Genomic DNA, 23,885 nt, shown 5'->3' with positions numbered 1-23,885 from the left:
AAATGCCACTACCAGTACCACTCAACATGGTTCCTAAAGTCTCAATCAGTAAACAGCTGAGCCCAACTCCTATGCCCTCTCTCCAACCCAGGGCTACAGATAAGAAAGAGATTTAAGTCTTTATCACTGAAGCTAATTTTGAGAGCAATGAATGGGAGCAAGGGGGAATTTAATGGACCATGGAAACCCCACCCTTCCCATGCCCAACCTTGGTCTCTTGTACCCGACTGTCCAGGGGGCTTGAGATGGGTCACTGCCATGAGGAGAGAGATCAAGGAGGCCAGTCCTGGAAAAAAAAGATTTTTAGGGTTATTGATCAGAGTGATTTATGTGAGCTCTTTGTATAAAGCCACCTTACCAATTCAAATGCTAACCTTCACCCTCAGCTATCCAACCCTCAATTGTTCTGGTTAGTCATCCTAAAAGACGGGGAGAAAGGGCCATCCTTTGTCTCTGCTGAGATCAAGCCCCACACTTGATTTCCTACATGCAAACAGAGAACAATAGAAGGGATTTTCCTGAAGATTGTGTGTAACAGAATTTCAGTCACCTTTCCTGTCTTCTATTACAGGTACCCTAATTACTAGCCCCCTTTGCTTCTGGCCAAACCTAGGAAGAGTATATCCTGCCGGTCCTCTCCATTTAAGGAAATTTCAGGTATAAAACTAGAAAAAGATCTATTAACTCATAAGGAAACACTTGACTGCAATTTAATTCTTTTTTAAACCTAGTAAGGAAATAACAAGACACATGTCATTTTCTTACCTTGCTTGGGTGCAATAATTGCCCTGGAAATTTATACTGAACAACAAAACGTCCTCAGTGGTCCCCAGAAATAACTCCAAACCTGGCCTGCTGCCCTAATCCTCCAACTCCGACCCTTAGAGAATTTCCTTATTTCCTGAGGCATGGACATTTCATGGACTGATAGGCTTCACCTCACCTTTGTGACCCTTTTCTCTCATCACCGTTTCATCATACCCAGGTTCCCTCCCCCAGTAATTAAAGATCAGCCAAGTCAAAAGCTTTTGCCACATGTCCATCCTGTTGGCTCTGGTCCTGACCCAGGCAATGCTAAGCTAAAGCTGTGTGGAGACCCCAGACCCAGACCCAGCCAGCTGGAAAAAGTGGTCCCACAAGGTGCTCTTTGCAATCATAACTGTCTCTCAAATCCGTCTCCCTCCAAGTGTCCAACAGCCCATCATGACTCCAGTCGGGGTGAGGGGGCAGGATGGAGGTAGCTGTCCGACATGATGATGTCATTGGTGAGTTGCTGCTCCAGGAATTCAGAGGTCTCTTCAGCTATCTGGCCTGGGATTCGAAAGTCAACAGCAGGTGGCTCCTGCTTAGGGCTGGGTGGAGGCCTGGAAACCCAGTTCTCTGCAGGACAGCCTGTCCCCTGAAGGAACTGTAGGAAGTTCTCCTCAATGGAGCCCTCTCTGCTAGGCAGTCTCAGCTCCTCCTCTGGAGCAGTCTTGAAGAAACAAACAAACTGCTTGCTGAGTTCCCCCCGGATCTGCCGGTTGAGGCATCCGTAGAAGAAAGGGTTAGAAGTGAAGCAAAAGTAACCAATCCAGGTCACCACACTCTCCACCTGTCCAGTTGAAATAGGCTGAGCACTCAGGGCAACATAGAGATGGAAAGAGAAGTAGGGCAACCAACAGAGCAGGAACTGTCCCCCCACAGCCAAGAGGACCACTGCTGCCTTCCCTCCTCCAAACGTCCGGTGTGGAGTGGTCTGTGGGGCCCCAGAGCTGGTGACCATAGTGGATCGGCTACTGAGAGACTCAGAGCGCTGTCGGGGTGTCTCCATCCATGTGGGCAGTGGCCCATGCTGCATGGCAGCAACACGAGCCACTCGGAACATGCTGCAGTAGACCACAAGGATAAGGAGCAAGGGCAACAAAAAATAAAGGACGGCAAAGACCACAACAAAAAGCTGGCAGTAGGCACTATGGCTCCATTGGAGTGAACAGCCTGGGGGAACACTGGGAGCTCCTTCTTCCCAGGAGATCCTTCCCAACACTGGCACAGAAGCCATGGCCAGGGCCTTCACCCACACACCCACCAGCACAGAGGCTACTAAACCCAGTGTCATGCGCACCTCGTAGCGCATAGGGTGAACCACGTAATAATAGCGCTCTACATTGATGGCCGACACAGATAGGATGGCCAGGCTGACAAAGCACACACTCAGGAACAAGTAGAGGCGGCAGGCCACCTCTCCAAAGAGGGCATGGTCAAAGAGGGCAGAGCTGGAGAGCATGGCCAGGGGCATAAGGGTCAGGGCAGCCAGCAGGTCCACCAGGCAGAGGTGGAAGACAAAGACAAATTTTCGGAGGGCAGGAGTCTTGGCGATGACGGCCATCACAGCAGCATTGCCAGCCACAGCAGTTAAGTCCAGCAGGAGCATGAAGAACAGGGCCACGGATTCTGAAGCTATGTCCCGCAGGCCCACCTCTGGGACGCCACTGGCAGTGGAGGGGTCTGGAGCTTGAGGAACCCTCCCCAAAATGGAAGAGTTCCCTGATGACTGGAGGATTGGTGAAGACTCCATGGGGCTGAAAGAGGACACCCAGGGCACCTCCTGTCACAGGCCCATCCCCCATCCTAGTCCACAACCCTAGGATGGTGAGCCCAGGCCCAGGCTTCCCAATGCGTGGGGGGACTTCCACTGGAGTCTTTTGGACAGGCTCTTATCACCACCCTTGAAGGCTGGGGTCCTCTATGGGCAGAGCACCAGGCTAGTTAGCCATGGGCTCAGAGCTCTCATGCTCTTTCTGACAGGAGGTGGCTCCAGGGTCAGGCTTGGTGACTGGGAAGAAACAGGGACATGAGAGCAATGGAGCCTTGTCTGCTCAGCAGCATTCCACCTTGTGAGTGGTCTCTGGCTCCTCTTTTTCCACTTTCTTTCCTCCATTCTCCATATCCTTCTCCTCTTTCAAGGGCTGCTATTCAGGGATTATAAATTCTATGTCTCCCTTTTCCCAGGGTCTTGCTGAGCTCTGGGACTGTGTCCCAGCTTTAAAGTTGCCTGTGTGACTTTTCCAATTTCTGGTATTCTTTGGATGGGAAGTAGAAGTAGCACAAGTTTGGCTTCTGGTCCCAGCTCTGGACATTACTAACTCTGCCACTCTTCCAGATTCCAGTTTCTCAAAAAGACATCTGTAAAATAAGGAAATAGTATCTGCTTCATAATTGCATTTGCAGAATCCAGTGTGATTTGTTAATAGCAGTACTAACCACAAGCAATAATGTTTACATGGTACTTTCCACATGCTATACCCTGTTCTAAGCACTCAACAAAAATAAAGTCATTTTAATCCTCACACAACCCTATGAAGTAGATATTATTCTTATCTCCATTTTTGCCAGGGATGAAGCTGAGTCCTAGAGAAGTTAAGGAATTTAGCCAAAGTCACATAGCTAATAAGTGGCAAGGTCCAGGCTCTGAAAGTCTGACCCCAAGGCAGTTCTGTTGCCCACTGTGCCATGCTGTGTCTGAGAGTGTCCTCTACATCAGCTGGCATATAGTAGGCTTCCAGTAAACCACTGTTGAATTTGACCTGCAACTAAAAATGTCTCACACCACTGTAGGGCTGTTACATGGTAAAGAAAACAGAGCTTTAGTTTCTTCTGACATCACCACTCCTAAGATAAAGAGCTGCCACTTTGGAAATTTTGAGAAGGATCAATGAAAGCAAAATGTCCCAGCTGGAAAGAAACTGGGAGGCCAGCCTATCCAGTTTCATGGGCTCCCAAGGCTGGAAGGGCAAAATTCACTTGAAAGCTTCCCTTCTTCATCTACTCTTTAGCTTCTGAAGGCCACTGTGCCCTTGCCAGTGCTTGTCCTTGCTTGCTGTTCCTAACCTCTCCACTCCCTCTGTATCTGGTGATTGGTGCTGACACTTTGAGATTCCTTGACTGAAGGCTCTCTTGATTCGGGACCAGTACCATTGTCACAGGATAAGGCATGGGAATAGGTGCCCATGTAAAAGGCAAGTAGTGGAGTGGTGGGGAGAGGAGTGTGATTGTGGAATTGAGTAAGTGTAAAGCAGAGAAGACTGGAAGAAATAAAAATCTCTCATTTCATTTGATCAAGTGTCAGATCACATATGTTTTATATGTGTCATTATCCATATTGAGTTTGCATGTAGTTGAAATAGATTGCCCAGTGTAAACAAAATTGTTTTCATTTACATATGCCATTCTTGCGGTGCAAATTCCTTCAATCTAGTGTGCCTAGTTATACAATTCAGAAGCAAATTGCAGACGTGTCAAATCTGATAACCAAAGTTCTCTGGGCCACAATTTCCTCATCTGTGAAATAGGAGAGTTGGGACTGAACAACCACCAAGGTTCCTACACGTAACGTTTCATTACTCTGTGAATTTTGGGGCTACACAGAGCCTGGTGGTTGCTCAATTTTAAAACAGCATTTCTATGACTGCAATGAGGCAGACTATACAGCTACCAGGGCCTACTTTCCTCCACCGTAATCTTACAATCAGTGAGGTTTTGGTGCTACCATAAATCTTGATTCATACAAATTCTAACATGCCATACATGCAATAGGTACTCGGTGGAATTTTTTTAATTGAATCAGACTCAAATTGATTAGTTGAATCCCTGCCCACTAATACATACTCCAAGAATATTCAATCAGTCATCTGTGTGCCAGCCAGGGAACTCTCTTCTGGAAAGGATAACTCAGACTCCAAGACTGGAGACCACCCTGACTTTGGATGAGTTCCTGGAGACATGTCTCTCTCCAGGAATAGTAGAAAGTTCATTTCACAGTTGAGGTGGCCACATATACTCAGGGTCTGCAGAGATGAAGAAAAGGCACAAAAGCGGAGACATCAGCTTCTCATAAAAGTTTATCAAGAAAAATGCCTGGCAGAAATACCAAAGAAAGCATACATGTCCCTTACTTTTCATGCCATGATTTGCCCATTCCTCCTACCTGCAAGTGGGGACCAAAAGATGTGGCTCTGAGTTCCTAATAAGGAAAGGCCTAATGTGTGTGGATAGCCAGCAAGGCCCAGATAAGATCTCAGAGTGAGGGGAGAAGACATGGTTTCCATGTGGAGGGGTGCTGTGAAGCCACGATGGAGCCCTAGGCAAGAGAGCATGGACATTTCTCTTTCTCACAGGCCCCTCAGTCTTGCCAGTATTTCACAATGACTCCTAAATTCCAGGACTTCAATCTACTCCTTAGAGACAGACAAATATACCTGACTCCTGGGCACTCCCCCTTCGCTGACTGATCGGGGTATAGACGGGAGGGCCATGGTGTAACAGTTTCACAGAGGAAACCCAGAGAGCCTTACTCCTCTTCTAGCTCATGTCATCATGCTTCTACCCCAGCAGCGCTCTCATCCTCCCACTGTTTCCTTCCAACACCACCCCCCTCACCTCCAGGACCTCCTTAGTACTGAAAGGGTTTGTCATCACAGGTCTGGCCTCTACCAGGGTCATTGTCAAATTACATATATCCTTGTTTCAGGATGCTGAATGCACATAAGTGCCCAGCCAAAGGCCATTGAGGTGTTTCTGGAATTCACATGCACCTGTGTCTCAGATACAGAGCTTCCATCCCAAAGATCAGAGCCCAGCCTTCCTTCAGGCAAGAGTGTGCCCCCTCCTGAGCCAGGGGAGATTTCTAGAGAGCTTCAACACCTCTCCTCAGCAGAGTTGCCCGTGCCCAGGACATGGTTGGCCATCAGCCTGGATGCTGAAGGACCCATTCCTAGGATGTGGGGGACCCATCTCTATGACATGGAGCCAGACAGATGGAACACACTGTTGCAAGATGTGGCTATTCCTGCCGGCAGGAGATGATTGACCCCCATCTCTAGGCTTCAGATATGCCCATACCCCAGTACTGCCTTTGGGATACCTGGGAGTCCGTCCCCTGCCAAAACTGCTCACCATAGGGTATATAGTGAGCTGTTCCTTGGAATGCAGCCCTTCTGTAGGGCACCACAGCACTCACCACCAGGCCCTGGTTCTGTCCCCCATTCCTGGCCTAGTCGGCAACTCCTACCTTTGCTGAGCAGCTCCTGGCTCCCATGTGATATCTCCTCTCAGCTGATGCTTTTCCAAGGCTGCTGAAGCCTGAACCACTGCAGTGAGCAGTGAGAGGCAGCCGGCGGAGCAGGATGCTCCAAGAGCTTCTGGGTCCTAATGGCCTCCTGCTTCCCACTCAGCCCCTTGGAGCCACTTTTGGAGCAAACAGCTGGACACTAGTACCCCAGGCAAAGTGCTCATGTGTGAGCCTCTTCTCTCACTTTTCTCAGGTTGCTAGACTGCATTTCAAAAGTTTCCTGTGGCCAGGTGTTGATAGGCAGGGGAGACCTTTTGATCAGTCTAATGAAGAAAAAGAGCACTTAAAATCAGAAAATTCAGATTCAGTCTTTTGGTTTCTTATCTGTTCAAAGGGATTGTAGGAGAGATGACCCCAAGGTCCCTGACAGTCCTGTCACTGCAGCATTCTGTGTGACATCAGGACCAAGTTGCTTCTGCAGCAAGCAAGTCAGTATAGACACAGAGCCCCAAGGATAGACCAGGGGAGGTTTGAGCTCCAGGGAATGCTCAAGATTTGATTTCTTTGGAAGCTGTCATATTTGCATAGAAAACAGATTGGAAGGTAACAGTTTGAAGGAGAGCTGAACGTCTTATCTTGACCCTTCACTCCCCATCCCCAAGTGCATGACTACTATTTTCTTAAATTGAATGTGTATTTGCAATGCAGGTGTGAGTGCTAATGGAGACGGGCGTCTAACATGTCTCTGAGCTCCGCTATGCACCTCAACAACAATGCTCCCTGAAGGCAGAGCACTTAGGAAGGCTCCGCTGGTGTGGCTTTCTTTGTACAACTAGACACAGCTAAGGAGCATCATCTATGAAGCATCACTCATTCGTGGGTTGGGCTTTGAAGATGAGATGAGGGGAATAGCCTTCTACTAGAGGTGAAGAAAATGGTCAGTTCAACAGGTACACGACTGTTACCAAGGATAGGATCCTCAATGGCAGAGCTGCAGGGCATTCTCCAGGCCATAGAACCCTCATTTCTGAGATGAAATGGCTCAAAGTCATACAGCTCACCATGGAAAAGCCATGAACCTAGACAGAGAATCAGACACAATACCTGATCCAGAGCCTTCTGCTCTGGGACTTGTCTAAGAACTCCTCTATCTCCAAAGAGAAAAGGGAATTATAAAACTGTTTCTTTCATTTTATTTGTATTTATTTATTTTGTTTTGGTACCGGGGATGAAACTCGGTCCTTGCACTTGCAAGGCAGGCAGCAGAACCACTGAGCTAAATCCCTGGCCTAAAACTGTTTCTTAAACCCAACCCAAAGAGACGTAGATCAGTACCCAGAGAACTCAGAAGGACAGGTTGGCTGTCCCAGACCCCACATCAACAACAAAGAAGCTGCTGATCCACCCCAAAATCACCCATACAGTGAGTTCTGCTATCACCAGACACCATTTCTTAAGCCCTAATGAGTATCAGGCCCTCCACATGTAGTATTTTCAATCCTTACACCAATCTTTGAGCTGTCGTTATCTACCTAGTTTACAGATGAGGAAGTTGTCAAAGGTGAGATAACTTTCCCCAGATCAAGAATGACCAGAACCAATATTCGAACCTGAGTCTGTTTGAATCAAAGTATCTGCTCTACCCTCTCTAGAGTCCCGATGTGACACCGAGCAGGAGCCCAGACTGCCATGGCCCCCTTCTAGAGGGTTCAGAGAGGATAAGAACAGACATGGGCTCTTTGGTACAAGTTTATAGAAACAACACTAGACTGGGATCAGAAAACTTTGGTTCTAGTTTGGCTCTACCCTACTGGTTGGTGGTAAGAACTTGACCTGTGAATTGGCTATGTTAGTTGTTGTATGTATAAAATAGGCAAAATTCTTCACATTCCAGCTTATATAAAAGGGATATGGAATTATGATGCCAACATAGCCTGCTTCTCAGGCTCAGGAGAGCTAGTACAGTTGCCAGTTACCACACCTGGCCAAAAAGCTGGTGTGCTGGCCAGTGGCAAGGTCATGAGGCCTCTCCCAGACAGCCATTGGTGAAGATGGTATCAAGGAAGCAGTGGATTCTACAGCACCTTCCAGGTGCTGGAAGTCATCTTGGTTCGATGGAGAAACAGACAAAGAGAGCGATATGGAAGCAGGGGCAAGCGGGTAGGGTGACTGTCTATGCAAGCCCAAGGGCAGCTGGTAATAGTAGTGACCAAACATGATGATGATGATGGTTTTCGAGGCCCACTCTGGAGAGGGTATATCTCAATAAATTATCTCAATCAAAGTTTGGAGTATTGATATCATATCTGCTACCCCACAATGCCAATCTCTCCTCTTAGAGTTTATTACAATGGAGAAGGTGAAAAGGCCAAGGTACAGATACTGTATATAGCCTCTCAACCTTACTAGCAGTCTATAGTCCACCACCCACACCCAGGTCCCCTGATATAAAATGGAAACCGGACTTCCTCCCAACAGTGGTGCCCTTCTCCTTAGTGCATGGTGGGACCCTTGGCTCTGAGGACTGATCTCACCATTCTAGACTTACTCCTTGGGATAGCCACACCCCACCCTTGCCCACAAGCACCTCTTGACAAGGCTTGGTTCACCTGTCTCCTGGCCAAGAAGAGACCCTGAAGCTGATCAAGGTTATCTTTCATCCATCTATTTATTCCATGCATCTATTTATTAGCACATGTGATATGAATGTATTCTAGGTGCCCATAGCTCTCTCTTTAGAGCTCCTATCTGCTTAGTGGCACCTACTGCCCTCCTCTGCTCTCTCTGCTTCTGTCAAAACCTGTTCTCAGGAAAGACATTGATAAATTCATTTGCACTGATAGCCGCTTAACGCGTTCTCTCTCCCAAGAATATTAACAATTTAACAGGAAACAAAGAGAAGAGGCAAAATGCTGGGATTCCAGCCTTAGCAAGGGGTGTCCCTGAAATCCCACACCATAAACTGCCTATTTAGCCTCCTACTCCCCAGCCAGGCCTCCCCTCAAGATGTCAGTCCCCACTGACACCCAATCCTCCCCACCCAGAGAGCAGACTCCTAGCCTCACTCCTGTAGCCCAGTCCCCAACTGTTCAGAGTCCCCACTTCACTGATACCAGCTGTGCCTGCTACCCAGGAACCCACCCCTCCACCCCCATCTGAGGCCAGGCTGAGAGGCTGGGAAGGAGGCAGAGGAAAGCAGAGGTGAGAGCCTTTCCGTTCCCTTTATTCCCCCACAGTCTGGCCCACACCCCCTGCCAGGAGCAGAGATCCAACGGTATATTCAGCCTGCAGCTGCCACTGGTCATGTGAGCCCATTGCTAGGTTACAAGGACCCAAAAATAAATCCTTCCCAACCAGATTAGAAACTGGGGGCCTTGGATGAACCAGGCTCAAAGAAAGGCAGGAACATCCACAGTGCATGTGCAGGCTGGGCCATGCTGCCTGCTCCCTATCCATCAACCAGGCTCAATCTGGACCCCCCGGACCCCCGAAGAAAAATTCCAGGCAGCTTCTGGGTGCTTAACAATACAATACATAGATCCACAGGCTGAATGGCCATCAGGGACAATTTGAGCAGTATCTCTCTATCTGTTCTTCCTATTCAACCTCTGCATCGAAGCCTGTTCCTCCATATGTCCCACCCCACACCCAATGCCCTGACAAAGCAATATTCACCATTTGCCCCAGGGCCTGGTGACAATAAATACCAATTCTCCTTTTCCCAGCTCAGGAAGGAAAATCTAGCAGTACGCATAGTAGGAGACATTTTCCCACGAGCTGTCTTACCCATCTTCTGGTTTGATTTAAATAACTCCATTTACAAATGGGAAAACTGAGGCTCAGAGAGGTTAAGTGGGTGCCTCAGAGCCACCTAGTTGAGTTACTGGGATTCAAACCTGAATCTACACTTACTTGGACTAGGGATGGGGCATGGAAGAAGATAGAAAGATAGTAGAGGAAAGGGAGATTGCCTAAAACCATTCCCTGACACCTGATGACTTGTTCCGAACTGGAGATAGTGCCTCTGCCTGCCACTCCCTTCACATTCTCCAAGCCAGGGCACAGCTTAGCCAAGCCACATGTCTCCTTCCCCATGCCTTCAGGCTCTGTCCTCTTTTCTGAAAAACATAGTCCAGGACCAGAGTGGGGTCATGCCTGCTGCTGGGTCTTGGGGAGGGACAGAGACAAACCCTATAACAAGTTGACATGGCTGCGGAAAAGCAGAGCTGAAGAGGCCCCAGGATGCCAGGTGTCTAATCCCTTACCTTACAGGCAAATAGGCCCATTTGTAGCTTGTCCCAAGCTTTACAAGTAGAGCATGAAGAAGGTACAGCCAGAACCTAAGACTCTGGGTTCTTAACTTTTTTTTCACCTGTCATTAAGGATGCTAAAGGCAACCTAGAGTCATTCCCACACCTGGTTCCCTTCCTCCTCAACCCACCACATCTCCAAGGCCCTTCTCTTTAGGAAAGCACATCTCTTCCCTGGTCAGGTTCTAAGGAGGCCCAGATTCCCATGGCTTCTCTGTAATCTTCACCTGCTCCCCCCACACTGTGCAGACTTCTGCAGTCTCCTGAAGTCCTAGAACACCCCATTTCTACCTCCTCCCATCTCAACAGTCCAACTACAGGCTGTATTTCATTCAAGTCAAGAAATATGCGCTGATCTGTTCCATGCAAAGGGAGAGGAATAAAGAGGGATACAAAGATGAGATGGATACAAATCTTGCCCTCTTGGTGCTTACAATCTAGGATGGAACAAAGCAGATTATAACTATTAAAAGAGTAATACTGTTGGGGACATCCAGAGGAAAAAGTGGACCTACTCCTTCAGGAAATCCAGGAGAGCTTCCTGAAGGAAGTGGCATGGGTCTTAAAACAGGATTTGTTTTTTTTTTTTAATCTTTTTAAGTTGTTAATATTTTTAATTAACACATTGTAGTCATTAACATTTATGGGGCACTGTGTGGCTTTTCAAGGCATGCATACATTGTATAATGATTGGATCAAGTAAATGTTATATCTTTTACCTCAGACATTTATCATTTCTTTGTGCTGGGAACATTCAAAATCTTCTCGATTAGCTATTTTAAAATATGTAATTAATTATTGACCATAGTTACCCCAATGTGCTATAGGACATTAGAAGCCACTTCTGGGACCTGCACAAGGCAAGTGACACCTGTAATTCTAATACTTGGGAGGCTGAGGTAGGAAGACCATAAGTTTGAGTTTAGCCTGGGCTATATAGTGAGATCTTACTTATCTCAATAAAACAAAACAAAATAAAAAGCCACTCCCAGGGTTAGGATTTAAAGTAGGAACAGCGAACAGGAGATGAGGAGGGGAATAGTCCAGGTGCAAACAGCTGGCTGGCAAATCATGAAGAATGGCAAGTTTAAGAAACATCAGGCACTGAGAGGTGTCAAGTTGGACTGAAAAGGATCTGAGTGTTGGGAAGAAGTGAGAGTAGAAAGTTAGATTTGTGGAATTATAAAATACCTCGCAAGCTGGGGTGAGAAGCCACATGGGGAAATCAGCACTGCAAAATGTTCTGAGCAGAGAAACTCAGAACCACAAATGTGCCTAGCTCTTGTGCCTTTGGGAGCCAGTTATTAAAGATTTACTGAATCCACAAGTTGTAGAGCAAGAGATTGAACTGGAAATTTCCCTTGTTCAGGCCCAGAGGGAGGAGCACAAAAGCATACAGGTCATGAAGGAGCATGAAGGAGCCAGGGCATGTGAACTAGGGAAGAGTGAACCCAGAGGAAAGACAGATCAGAAGTAAGGCAACAGAGAGGTCAAATGACACCTTTGCTTCCAGGTAAGGCCCTCAGCGTGTATTGACCCAGGTACCTATATGTGACCTCCATTCTTTGGAGAGAGGTGTGAAAGGACAGAGTGGCAATGTAAATGCCTGGAAATTCTCCCTATAGATTTGGGGTGTCATAAGAAGTTTTCTGGCCTGATCAGCAGGGACGTGGCACCCTGGACCAATCAGCCTGGGATGACTGCTCAAGGTCAGTCTCCTCAGCTCTGGCCTGAGAACAGCTGGGTTTCCAACTGGGGGCGCCAGGGAGCAATCCCAGGTGTCCAGGCTTTCCCTCTGGGAGAGTCTCTGCTCCACATTTCTGGAGCATTCAGTCACTCCTGAGTGTCTCATCTCCAGCCAAGACAGACCCAGGTGAGCCCTAGGGCGGTCTGACTCTTCCTTCTGCAGGCTAGACACAGCTAGGCTGTGATCTTGGCCTTGTGATTTGTTTACTAGCCAATTTCCTTCCCTCTTGCCATACTCCTGACCCAAATAAAAACAGGACCACCCCCTATTCAGCTCTCATCCTCCTCTGTCCAAGGGAGAGCCACACTCCCAGGCCCAGAACTTTCAAGGGCTCCTTAGGGATGGAGAGGTGACTTGTGCGTGACCTCTCAGAGCTGGGTGATTTTAGCTTTCACCCACCCCACTGGAGATCCGTCTGGAGAATGGTAAGTGGAAGCTGTCCCTCCAGTGGCTTAATCTGCAGGGATAATCTTGGAGGATCTAAGCCAGCCTTCCTGGATAGGGAGGACCTGGATGGGAAAGAGGACCCAGCTGCTCTATTTCAGGGGCCCTGGGCTGTAGTGACAGACATGAACCACACGGGGACAGTGCTGCCCACAAAGCTGTGAAGAATCAGCTACACTCTCTAGTGACAGGCTTCTGCCTGCAAAGCCCCCACCTGCTTTCTCCTTCCTGCAACCTGCAATCGGTGGGATCCGACCTTTTCACACTGTCAGTCTCAGCTGGGAGAACCAGGCAGGAGAGGAAATACCTCCTACTCCAAGGAGATTGAGAGGTAGATCCGGCAGGCTGGGGTCCCGGGAACAGCCCTGAGTAAATAGCAGTGCACTGTCTGCCTGTGTTAAGAGTGCAGCCCTGGGAGCCCCTCTCCTACCTTCTCTGGGCTCCAGCTTTGATGAGATCAGACTAGGGCTCCACACCTTCCCTAAGGTCTTTTTCATGCTGCATCCTGAAAATCTGAGTCAGCACTCGCTATCTTTGTGTGGCTTTTCTCTCCAAGGCCCTGATAGCTTCAGAAGCTTAGGGCCTGGGCAGGTGGGGGTGACTCTACAGGAAATGGCTCTGTGAACTAATTTGTTCTCCTAGGAATCAGGCCAAAATGAAGCCTTAGGAAAGGTAAGGGGCCAAGGAAGCAATGACTGGGGTCCACTGGGTCCCAGAAAGACCTCTCTCAGTGGCACCATCTATGAATGGCAGGAGGGCTGGAGTCTGCATGAGGAGTTCCCTCCCTGGCTAAGCAACCTAAAAAGCCATGGAGCCATACTGAACTACCTTGAAGTAGAAGCAGCAGAATGCCCAGACACCCTCTCTCTGGGCCTGCTTATTCCAGACCCACACAAAAGGCCCTTCTCTACTCTCCACACTGTTCTAAATCATGCTCCCAGCTCCTTGCTGAACACTCTCCCCCATCCAGAGAACAGAGCCCACAGCCTCAGTTCTAGGAGAGAGGCCCTGCCTGGCTTTCCCATCTCTGGACTGCTGGGCCTACTCCCAAGCCTGCAGACTGACCTCTGCTCACACTCTCAGAGCTCTGTTCCTTCTGCCTCTCTGACCCCAGCCACTGTCTCCCGACTACTGTAATTTCACTCCAGGCCTCTGGACATTCTCTGCCCATCACCTTAGCTTCCCCTGTGGAACATCTGACCCAGCCCTTGGGGACTCTCCAGGCATAAGGTATGTCCTGCTTCTATTATCTCATCTTCTCTTTCGTCGTTCATGCCCCCATTTTCTTGCTTTGTCTGCCTCTCACATTTGGATTCTATTTTCTCTCTGCATCCTGTTCTCAGAGTTCTCCAAGTCTCTGAGAGGCTTGGCCATGGGCCTCTGCTCCCCTGCTGCCCTGTCTTTGCCTTAGGGTTCACCTGTCACTTGCCACCTCTCTCTCTGCTTCACTTCCTCCTCTGCCGTGAGTCTCCTCTACACTGATCTAGCCCTCCCTGGACTGGGGGTATAAACAGCAAGGGAGACTGGGCCAGTAGCTAAATTTGCTTCCGGTCCTCCTTGACATCCAGACTTGGGCATCCACGACTTACTGTGAGGAGGATCCTTGGCAGGGACTTGGGGGTAGGGAGTGGGAAGGTCAGGGTTTAAGGCCACCGCAGAGAGTGACAGACACAGACAGAGAAGGGTGTGGCAGGAAGCTGTGAGGTGGTGGGAGGATTCAAGTTCAGGCCAGCCTCTCCCACATCATGGTTCTGGAGTTTTAAATTTTGCTGCTGGAGAAGGAGCTGTGGGCCAGAAACCCTCCCAAGGGCCACTTGAAGGCTCTGACCACTCCTCCAGGGCACAGATGCATGGGCCCAGGTGGATGCCAGCAGACGGCAGCTGGGGACTGGAGTGGAAGTGGTGTCCTCAGGAAACAGGCCACACTCTCACCCCAGCCTGCTCTCCCCAGCCTAATTAGAGACCGGAACGGCATTGATCGTCCCTGAGCTCATTATGTCACAGCTGGGGAACAGCTGGCCAGTCTTTTCCAGGCCATTAGCTGCGCCATGAAGTGGAGAGAGGGAGGGGGTGGGTGAGCAAGATCAATACCCTGTCTGTCTGTGGGGGAAGAGGGCTGGTGGCTGCCTCTTCTGGCACTGAGCTGTGCTTCTTGGGGCTGCAGCACTGGCTGAGCTCCTCAGAGTTCACATAGGAAAGCTCAGCTCCTTCCATCCTGGGCCTGGAGAGATGGATTACTGGCCTCTGCGAAGACGCTGACTGGCCCACAGGGACTCTTGGAGCCTTCTGTCTCAGGGGACTGGAAAAGGTGACAAAGACTCTGATTAGCTACCTGTATCAGAGGGGACCTGAAAAGTCCAACTCCTCTACACCCCCACAGCAAGATGACACTCAAGGCAGCTGTTTCTATTGGCTGAGGGCCACCTCTCTGTGCTGGGGCTCAGCAGGATTTGGTTTCCTTTCAGGTGGAGAGATGGCAGGGGATCCTCTGACCCTTGAGGGATAGAGGCACTGAAAGGAGAGAGAAAAGACAATTGTTTTCACACTTTCTTCTGCTTCCCTCTGGCCTGGGCAAGCAGCTGGTCAGCTGGGCAGTGCTGGAAGCAGGTGCCCATACTGCCTAATCCCAAGAGTCCCATTCTCAGGTGGAGTCCAGTATTATTTAATGAGCCAACTTTTTGCTTATGGGGTTGAAATTTGTCAAAGCCGGAAGGAACCCACAAAGTATCCCAGCCACACTCCTAATTTTATGGAGGGGGAGAGGCAGCTGTAATAAGCCTTAAACTCTGCCATGCCTGGCCAATTCTGCTCTCAGGTGCTCTGTTCCTCTCCCCTGTGCTCCTAGTATGTTTTACTATAGCCCTGAGATCTCTCAGACACATGTCCTTAGGCCAACACTGGACTGCTGGGCTCCTGTCCATCCTACTTCAGCACCACCATGGGAAACAGTCCCAGTCTCTAGTGTCCTCATGGGTCCAGCTACAGGGTTCCTAGGCAATGTCTCTGCCCCACTGAACAGAGGCCAGGCTGGGTACAGCACGCTTTGCTCCCCCAAATCCACACAATGATCTCCATTTCCAGAATTAGCAGTGACTAGAGCATCGGAATCAGCAAGCCAGAATTCCAGACTTGAGTTCCTTCAGGGCCCAACTCCAGTCCCAAAATGCCAGCACATGGATTTAACTAGATGTATACAATGAGAAGAAAGGCCTTTAAAATGTATTCCCTGTGTTACAGATGAGGGGACTGCATCCCAGGGAGAAGGCTCAAGCACAGCCAGAGGTCCACTGATGATCAGGTTTTCCAACTTCCATATGGTCAGTGTTGGTCCATATAAGTCAGTATAAGGCCCCAGCTCTAGATCTATCTCAACAAATCCCCAAACCAATCCCTTTCTTTGAGCTCTCAGAACAGTGAGGGGCCCAAGGTCAACCAAAAGCATATCGCTCTTACCACTGCCACCAGAAGTACCCCCTTCTCAGGTAAGCCTTGGTTGGTTCAGGAGCAGCTGCTATCCAAAGGGTGGGGCAGAGGCTGCCGGGCTCTGCTGCGCCTGATTTCAAGCCATCTGCCTGACTGGTCCAAGAAGCGCTCAGGGCAGGAGGAGCGTGATTATAATTTGGCATTGTTGGAACTCCCTCCAGCTCGATGCACAAGGATGGAATGAATCAGAAACAGCATTGCTTCCGCTGGCTCTGGGAAGAAAGGGAATGCCCCTGTGGGATAGAAGACAACAAAACAAGACTAGGGACCAGGAAGCGCATCTAAGAGAGCACCAGGGGCCAATTTCCTGAGGCCATTGACAGAGTACCTCATCTTCAAGTCTTCTCTTTGCTCCAGAACAGGGAGTGACAGCCTCAAGCAACAGGCACTAAAATAAGAAACCCCGGTGTTTCTAGCTAGAATATAGGGGCAGTGGAGAGGATGGCAGATAACCTGGAGAAGGAAGAGCAGTGTGGGATGCTTCAGGATCAGAGGTCTGGGGTGGAGGTCGTTGTGATAGCAGAAGAATGCTCTGAGAAGTCAGAGGCACAGGAAACAGAACCCCCGAGGTAGGAAGGGGGCCCTAGGAAGGGAGGTGAAGGAGATCAAAATGCCTGTGTTGTAGAAAGGCGTTGTTAACATCGTGATGCATGTCTCATGGGTACCATTCGTTAGCTTTGTGGATTTCGGCAGGTCCCAGATCTGATCAGGGCAAGTCCTGATCTGTGAAAAATGGTAAGAGCAATATTTGTCTCCCAGACTGCTGTGGCTCTAAGGCTCATGTTTGGAAAGTGTTTCAAACCATAATGATGATTTTCATTACCCCGTGTTGCTATCAGCTCAGGCCTTAGGACCTTGATTCTTAAATTGCCAGAGACCGGTTTGCATCTTAACACTGTTTTCACAGTGTTTTTGTCAGGAGCCACAGAAGCAAAGGGGCTTTCCTTATAGAAGGGACCACCCAGGCCACACCAGCATGTGTTTATGAATCTGTAATAGCATGAATCAGGCCACACCAAGCTCATGGAAGGTGCTGGAAACCGAGGCCTCCAAGACTCACACACATACTTGCATAGACACAGACACATGCACCATGGAAAGCCCTGGTGGCTTTGCCATCAGTAGTGCCATTCTAGATGCTGTGATCCATTGTCAGTTCGTGAGAGAGTTCATCTCTTTCTAAGAATCACAACATTGAGATGGTAACTAGATGAAGAAATGAAAGAGACATGCGAACTGAAAGGGCAGTTTTACATTCATTAGTTTCAGTTTTCTAGGAGAAAAAAAGATACTACTATGATTTATATTTGCTGCCATGTTTTATGACTTACAAAGCACTGGCACATATGTTATTATTATTTAAGCCACATGGTTCTTTCGTGAGATCTGTATTGAGGCTCGGAGAAGTAAACTAACACTTTTCAGATCATCCAACTGGTATGTGACAAGCAGAGTACTCGATCTAGGTCATTTACCCCAAATCCTGATCATTCTCTATGCTGCTTTACTGCTTCTCACCTCTTGTTAACTCTCAGCTCTTACTAAAAGTCTCTCCTACCAGAATCCAAAGGTACAGGACTATTTGTTCTTGTTTGTTACATGTGATTTTTAATTTTTTAAATTTTGAAATCGTTTTAGATTTACAAAAAGTTGCAAAGAACTCCTGTACAACTTCTACTCAATTCTTTAGTTTGCTTCATATTTCCATTTTGTCACACTTTGTCCCCCCACATGAATCCTCTCTGCCCTATTTTGTATATATTCACTCATGGAAATTCTGACCCATGGGAGAGTATGTTGCAAAAATGATGCCATATTACCCCTTCACACTTCAGTGTGTGTTCACTAAACAAAAAGATATTCTCTTATATAACCATAGCACCACATCACAGCCAGAAAATTAGACTTAATATAAAACAGTTATCAAATCTAAAGACCCCATTCAAATTGCATTGATTCTTCTAATAACATTTTTTATAGATTCACAAATAAATCAGGATCATATGATACATTTAGTTTTCTTGTCTTCTGAGTCCATCTGAAACAGTTTCTCAGTCTTTTACAAACCTGGGGTGTGTGTGTGTGTGTGTGTGTGTGTGTGTGTGTGTGTAACGCAAATTAAACTCTAGGCCTTGCATGTGCTAGGTAAGTACTCTACCACTGCTCTACATCTCCAGCCTTTGATATTTTTGGAGAATATAGCTAAGTTACTTTGCAAAACACCCCTCAATTTGGATTTGGTTGGTGTTGCCTTAATGAGTAGCATTAATGAGTGAGTTCAGGTTATATACTTTTATCAAGAATACTACAGAAGTGATGCCACATTCTCATTCATGCCAACAAGAGGCATACAATGCTAGTTTGTGCTATTATTACCCATGATGTTAACTTGTATCACTTGGTTAAGATTGAGACTGTATAAATATCATATTCCTCATCAAACTCTTTCCTCATTAACATCCACTGGTAGTTCTTGCTCAAATCATTTATTATTATGTTGGTTATTAAATGGCAATTTTCTAATTTCATCCTTTTTCTATATTTCCATCAATTGGTTTTCTAATGTAAGATAAAAGCTCCCTCTCCACATATAAATAATTCCTCCATTTCTACTTTACTCACAGGTTACAGCATAATACTAAAATATTTATTTTGATGCCTAAGTTGTCCTGAATTTGGACTATGAACACACGCTGGGTTCTCTATCCTTTTGACAGATTTCCACCATTCCTTAAGTATGTCCTTACTTTCTAGCAAAACAAGATGTTCCAGGCTCTGATTTCTAGGCTGATTACTTTAAGTGCAAAATGGTATTTAGAAGCCAAGACCTTGGTGACTGGTGTGCTCACTGGCATTGTATCTTTCAGAGAGAACACTTTCACTTATGCTAAAAAGATATATGTACACAAATCTATGTTTATTGATATTAAAAACATGAGTTCAAATGACTTCTCCAGTTCTCACTAAGGTCACAGCACTTATTCCCTTTCCACATGTGTAATTACTGTCACTACTCATGAGAAATATGGCTTCCATTGTCCTTAGTATGCTACCTGTTTGCCCAGTCGTTTGCTTGTAATCAATCCCCTACTCACAGAGATCACTTTTGTCCCAGGCTCACCAAACACACTGGTTGGAGCAGCCAAATTTGGTCTCAGCCACAACCACATTATCTATACTAGCTGAATCCTCCATCCAGATCAAAGGTAACGGGGGAGAGGAAAGAAACATTATATCCTTTTTTAAGGACTGGATTTATTGAAAAGTTCATCACATTGAAGCCAATTCCATCATTATTCAGACGATTGTCATGTAACTCAAATATATTTGTTCCAACAACAGAGCACTTTACTGTTTCTAAAAGAGTAATAGAGGCAGTATTTATGAAGTTACTTCTAGGTTAATCTGAAAAAATGCATTATAACTGTGTGTGTGTTCATTCTACATTTTTAAAGCTGTCTTATAATCTGTTCTTCTGTTTTATATCATGACAAAGTAGAGGCCACTTGCTCTACTGATAAATTCAGAAACAAAATTCAAACAATGTATGTCAGAGACTGGTTGTTTACCAAACAAACCACTTCCTTTTACCTCCTGTGTGCACAGTTTAACTACATTTCCCAGCTTCTCCTGCAGTCAGGTGTGGTTACATGACTGAGTTGGGGCCAATAGAATGTGGCCGAAATGTTAAATGCCACTTTCAGACCTGGCCCATAAAATCTTCCACAACATCTTGCATGATCCTTGCCTCTATACCCATCTTCCGACTGGATGTTGAGGATCCAGTGGAAAATTCCAAAGCCTATAGCAGTGAGAGGAGCCACTAGATGGGCCCGTGATTTGCTATGTAGAAGGCCACCCAAGAAACACTTGTTATTATGTGACACTTCCATTATTCTACGTGACAAGCCACTGAGATTTGGGGGTTATTGGTTACATCAGTTAGTAGCCAATGCCAAAAGTAAGAGTTGTCCAAATTTACCCTTTAGATGTGATACAGTATAATGTCAAATGTGACCTTCTGATCCCTTCCTAAGGGTTTTTCTCATCAGATAAGACCAGATACCATGAACTTAGTACCTTAGGAAATTCTGACCCTATGTTTCAGAATCTCTCACTATTCCAAAAGCAGGAACTATCTCCTTAGCTTTACCAGGATAACATTAGCCTTACCTTTTTTTCTTTCCCTTTCCTAAGGGTTCTGTGACTCACGTTTGCTTTGTTTTTTCTTGGATTTGTCTTCATGAGGTGAAAACATCTAGTTTATCTAATATCTAATCTCCTCAGAGGGAAGCTTACCCACCCCTTCAATTTCCTGCAAGTGGACTCTGCAGTTGGTGTAAAGATGGTGGCAAGGCCCACAGTTAGGGCTGGGCCAAAATGCCTGGTAGGCAAATTGATTTCTTCTTCTGCACTCAATCAGCCAGCAGCAGTTACCACTCTAGTGAGAAGGTTTCTCCACATCCTGTCTCTTTGCAAACTGGTAACTACTGAGTCTGCAAGTTAGCACAGCCTAGGATGCTAGAAACTGAAATTTTCCTAAAGAGGATGTTCCTTAATCTCCCTCCAGGCAAGGCAAATTGTCAAGACCAAGAGAGTAAAGAAATCAAGTGAAGAAGAAGCAGGGCAGTCGTATAGGAAAAAGGAAATTCATTCTAGAGTGATGACCACCAGAAGCATTGGCAGCCTTCCTAGTCCAGGATTACAAGGAAAAACCACAGTCAAGTTTCAGAGTTAGAGTCATAAAATCATATTTCTATAACTAAGTAAAGCGTCATCATGGCCTCATTTCATAAGAGAATATAGGGGGCTGGAGTGATTAAGAACCATGTCTAAAGTTACAGAGGTAGGATGAGAGTCTGGAACAATGCTCTATGTACTTTTCTACTCTTGCTTGCTGGACTGATGGAAACCACTCAGTTCAAGGATTGGGAGTAGCAGATGTAATCATGATATTAAGTGCTGGCATGTGTGGTCCCTAAGGACTCATTTCTATGCCCTTGACCAACCTCTAGACTCCTTGAAAGCTTTGCCTGCTTCTCTAAAAAGCCAGCTCCTATCACCCACTAGGGATTGACATAAACAGTCTGTCTGGGGTGAGTCTCTCAATTCCAAGGTGAAGCAGGAGAGGGAACATTTCCACTTAGAACTCTAGAGCATCTGGGAAGGGGAAGTGTTTCCAGACTGGAAAGGCATGGAAATTTCCCTGAACCCAGAAACATGCTTGGAATAGTATCAACAGCCACATCACCACTCCAGCCTAGCCTTGTTAGTGAGGCAAGCCGCAATCAGGGAGATAATTAGCTTGCTGTTATTTGTTTCTCGCACTAATCAGCAGCCCACTGTTTGCACAGTGGAGAGGGCCCCCACCCCCAGAGCTGTGGGGGTTCTCAGGGACCTTTAGTTACTTGCCAGGAAACAAGTAGCAGCAGAAGACACAGGGCTAGTAAGAGGGACAGAGGGGGAGGAAACCCAGGCTCTGTGAAGGGTCTGCACAGCTCCAGGACCCAGAGGGTGAGGCAGCCCAGGGAGGACCAGGAGCCCAATTCAGCGCCATAGTCCTCTTCATTTTGTTCTTGGGGCTGGGCTTTGGTCGATAAAGGGCGGCTGGTGTTCAGCTCCCTGTTCTGCCTCACTGCAGTCAAATTGCCTTTTTCCAAGGCGATTTTTTTTTAAAAAAAGATGACATTTATCAAAGCCTGCTGAGTGGTGACCTTGGTGGGAGGGAGAAAGGGCAGATGTACTGCCTGTGGAAGCAGGCATGGAAAGTGTGGAAAAGCTGCAGGGAAGGCAATGCTTTCAAACCTCAAAGGTGTTGGAACAATCACGCAAAGATGGGACAGTCACTCCATGTTTCACTGCATTCACTTCTGCCCCCTTGCTCATTCTCACAGCATATTCTCATTGGTGTTACTTGGATTATCAGACACAACAATCAACTGAAGATGATCCATTCAAATACCAATCTCTGTGAAGGACTCAGGCCTGTGATTCGATAACTGGGTAAACTAAAGAAATTTAAGATGAGTAGCAGTCCCAGGATTTCCAATTAGGACAGTGAAAGACTGCAGTTTGGTGGAATGGTGGATGTATTGAAGCTAGCTGTGTTTGTATAGCAAGCACAGTGCTACTGTTGTTTTACTAAATGTGCATCAGTTCATAGTAGCTTTACTAAAGCAACTTCTCCCTGCCCAAGCCACCTCTTGGCCCATCGTTGCCCAGGATGCCAGAGTCACAAAAGGACTTAGGGATCATCTGATGTAGGCATAGGCAAGGTCTCTCCACAAGTTTCTTCCCTTCTGATCTCTGGCCCCTGAAATTCTTTACACGGAGGCTTTCAGTGTCATCGTCTGTGTCTAATTTCCTTTACTAAATTGTGATACTATTTTACATTTCTACTCCTATGCACTCACAAGAGTTCTTGCCATGTTTGAATGGAGATGTGTTCAACAGAGTGAATGAAAAAGTAAATGCATGGACTGATCAAAAATTTGTTGTGATGGGAGTTTCAGTACCTTAAAATGGAAATGATTTTGTAACACAGTGCTCTGCCCCAGAGCTCAACAGATGTTTGTGAGCAAAGACACGTGACAGGATTCTGCATTGTACACTGCTCCATCAACTACTTCCAGCAATGCTCCAGACTAGAAATGAGCTGACCAGAACTGAACTCAATACTCCAGATATGATCTGACCCAAACTGAGTACAGCAAAAACTCCTTTGCATGTGATTTTAAAGGAACGGTAGTACTCTCTATTTCGGGGAGCCAGACCTTTGTCTTCCTGTTGGTATTTGCCCTCACAGGAGCTGACAGGAACTAATTGCTCTGTTACTGACCTTGAATCTTATTCTCTCACAAGGCCCCTACTGTGGTCCCTAGCTTCCCATTTGTGAATGCTTAGAACTTTGCTCTGGGCATAACCTGGGCCTAGAATCGTGGAACACAGGTCTTGGAGAACACGAGCCATAGACCACACAGTCCACCCCCACACAACCCCTTTATCTACTCAGCACTGCCCCCAGCAGTGTTATAATGCATTGAAGAGACCTGACCAAGGCAAGAGACAGCTCCCACCCACCTCCTCAATATACATAGTACTTACTGCCTATTGGAGACTATTAGGGTGTATGAGCTTGTTGAATCATCACAACAATCCCCTTAGGTAGGTCATTCTTATTATCCCCAACCCCACCCACCACATTACAGGTTAAGTAACTAGCTCAAGTCACATAGTGAGAGGCACAGCCAGGACCCAAACCCAAGAGGCCTGGTTTTGGAGACTGCACTCTGAATCACAAAGCTACATTCTTTTCCAGGCTCTACTAGGAGCCAGCTTGTGAACTTGACTGCTAAGGTCTCTTCTAGCATTGGAAATGCTAAAGTTATTTGGTCTAAGAAACAGTAAGGAACAGTATAAGTGGTTGAAGTACTTCAAACACAAATGAAAGTGGCTTGGAAAGTGTTATTAGAGGAAAAACATCTATTAATTCAAAGGGTTAATCAAATGGTCATAGATCCAGAAGAAAAATCCTTAACTATAAGCTTAACAGTTTAACAGTAATTCCTTCCAAAATCAAAAGCACTGACTTCCTAAAGTGGAATATTAACTTTCCAAATAAAACATAAACTAATCAAGGAGTCATATGTTATGAAAATTAGCTGTGAAGTCTCAACATTAGTTAGGATTTTATTTTAGTTAAAAAACCTTTAGTTGAGAGAGTTGCATGTACAAGAAAAAATATTTTCATATTTACAACAAAACTCCTTTATTTAAGAAATACTAAGCGCTGGGGATTTAGCTCAGTGGTTCTGCCTGCCTCGCAAGCGCAAGTTTCTGAGTTTGATCCCCA

At 46.7% G+C, this 23,885-nt stretch overlaps 1 protein-coding gene across 5 annotated transcripts; it reads right to left on the bottom strand.

The window, feature by feature from the left end:
• Positions 1-208: 208 nt before the first annotated feature.
• On the bottom strand, positions 209-6,372 carry Gpr61 (G protein-coupled receptor 61). 5 transcript variants are annotated; one of them, XR_776770.1, is made up of 4 exons: positions 6,050-6,372; positions 4,648-4,826; positions 375-3,165; positions 209-286 (listed from the first exon to the last, which is right to left on the bottom strand). XR_776770.1 is itself a non-coding variant. In XM_010605984.1 (3 exons), the coding sequence occupies exon 3, from the start codon at positions 2,555-2,557 to the stop codon at positions 1,202-1,204; it is 1,356 nt and encodes a 451-aa protein (XP_010604286.1). In that variant the 5' UTR covers positions 2,558-3,165; positions 4,648-4,826; positions 6,050-6,372; the 3' UTR covers positions 209-1,201. The 5 variants fall into 5 exon arrangements, 2 of the variants coding, with proteins under 2 accessions (XP_010604286.1, XP_010604287.1); XR_776771.1 differs by having other exon boundaries at positions 766-3,165; XR_776772.1 differs by having other exon boundaries at positions 944-3,165.
• Positions 6,373-23,885: the final 17,513 nt, after the last annotated feature.

This window comes from Fukomys damarensis, unplaced genomic scaffold, assembly GCF_012274545.1.
Source record: "Fukomys damarensis isolate Sample0158 unplaced genomic scaffold, DMR_v1.0_HiC HiC_scaffold_33, whole genome shotgun sequence".
Lineage (NCBI taxonomy): Eukaryota > Metazoa > Chordata > Mammalia > Rodentia > Bathyergidae > Fukomys > Fukomys damarensis.
Note: the sequence above shows the minus strand (reverse complement) of the source record. Positions and strands in the feature narration are given on the sequence as shown.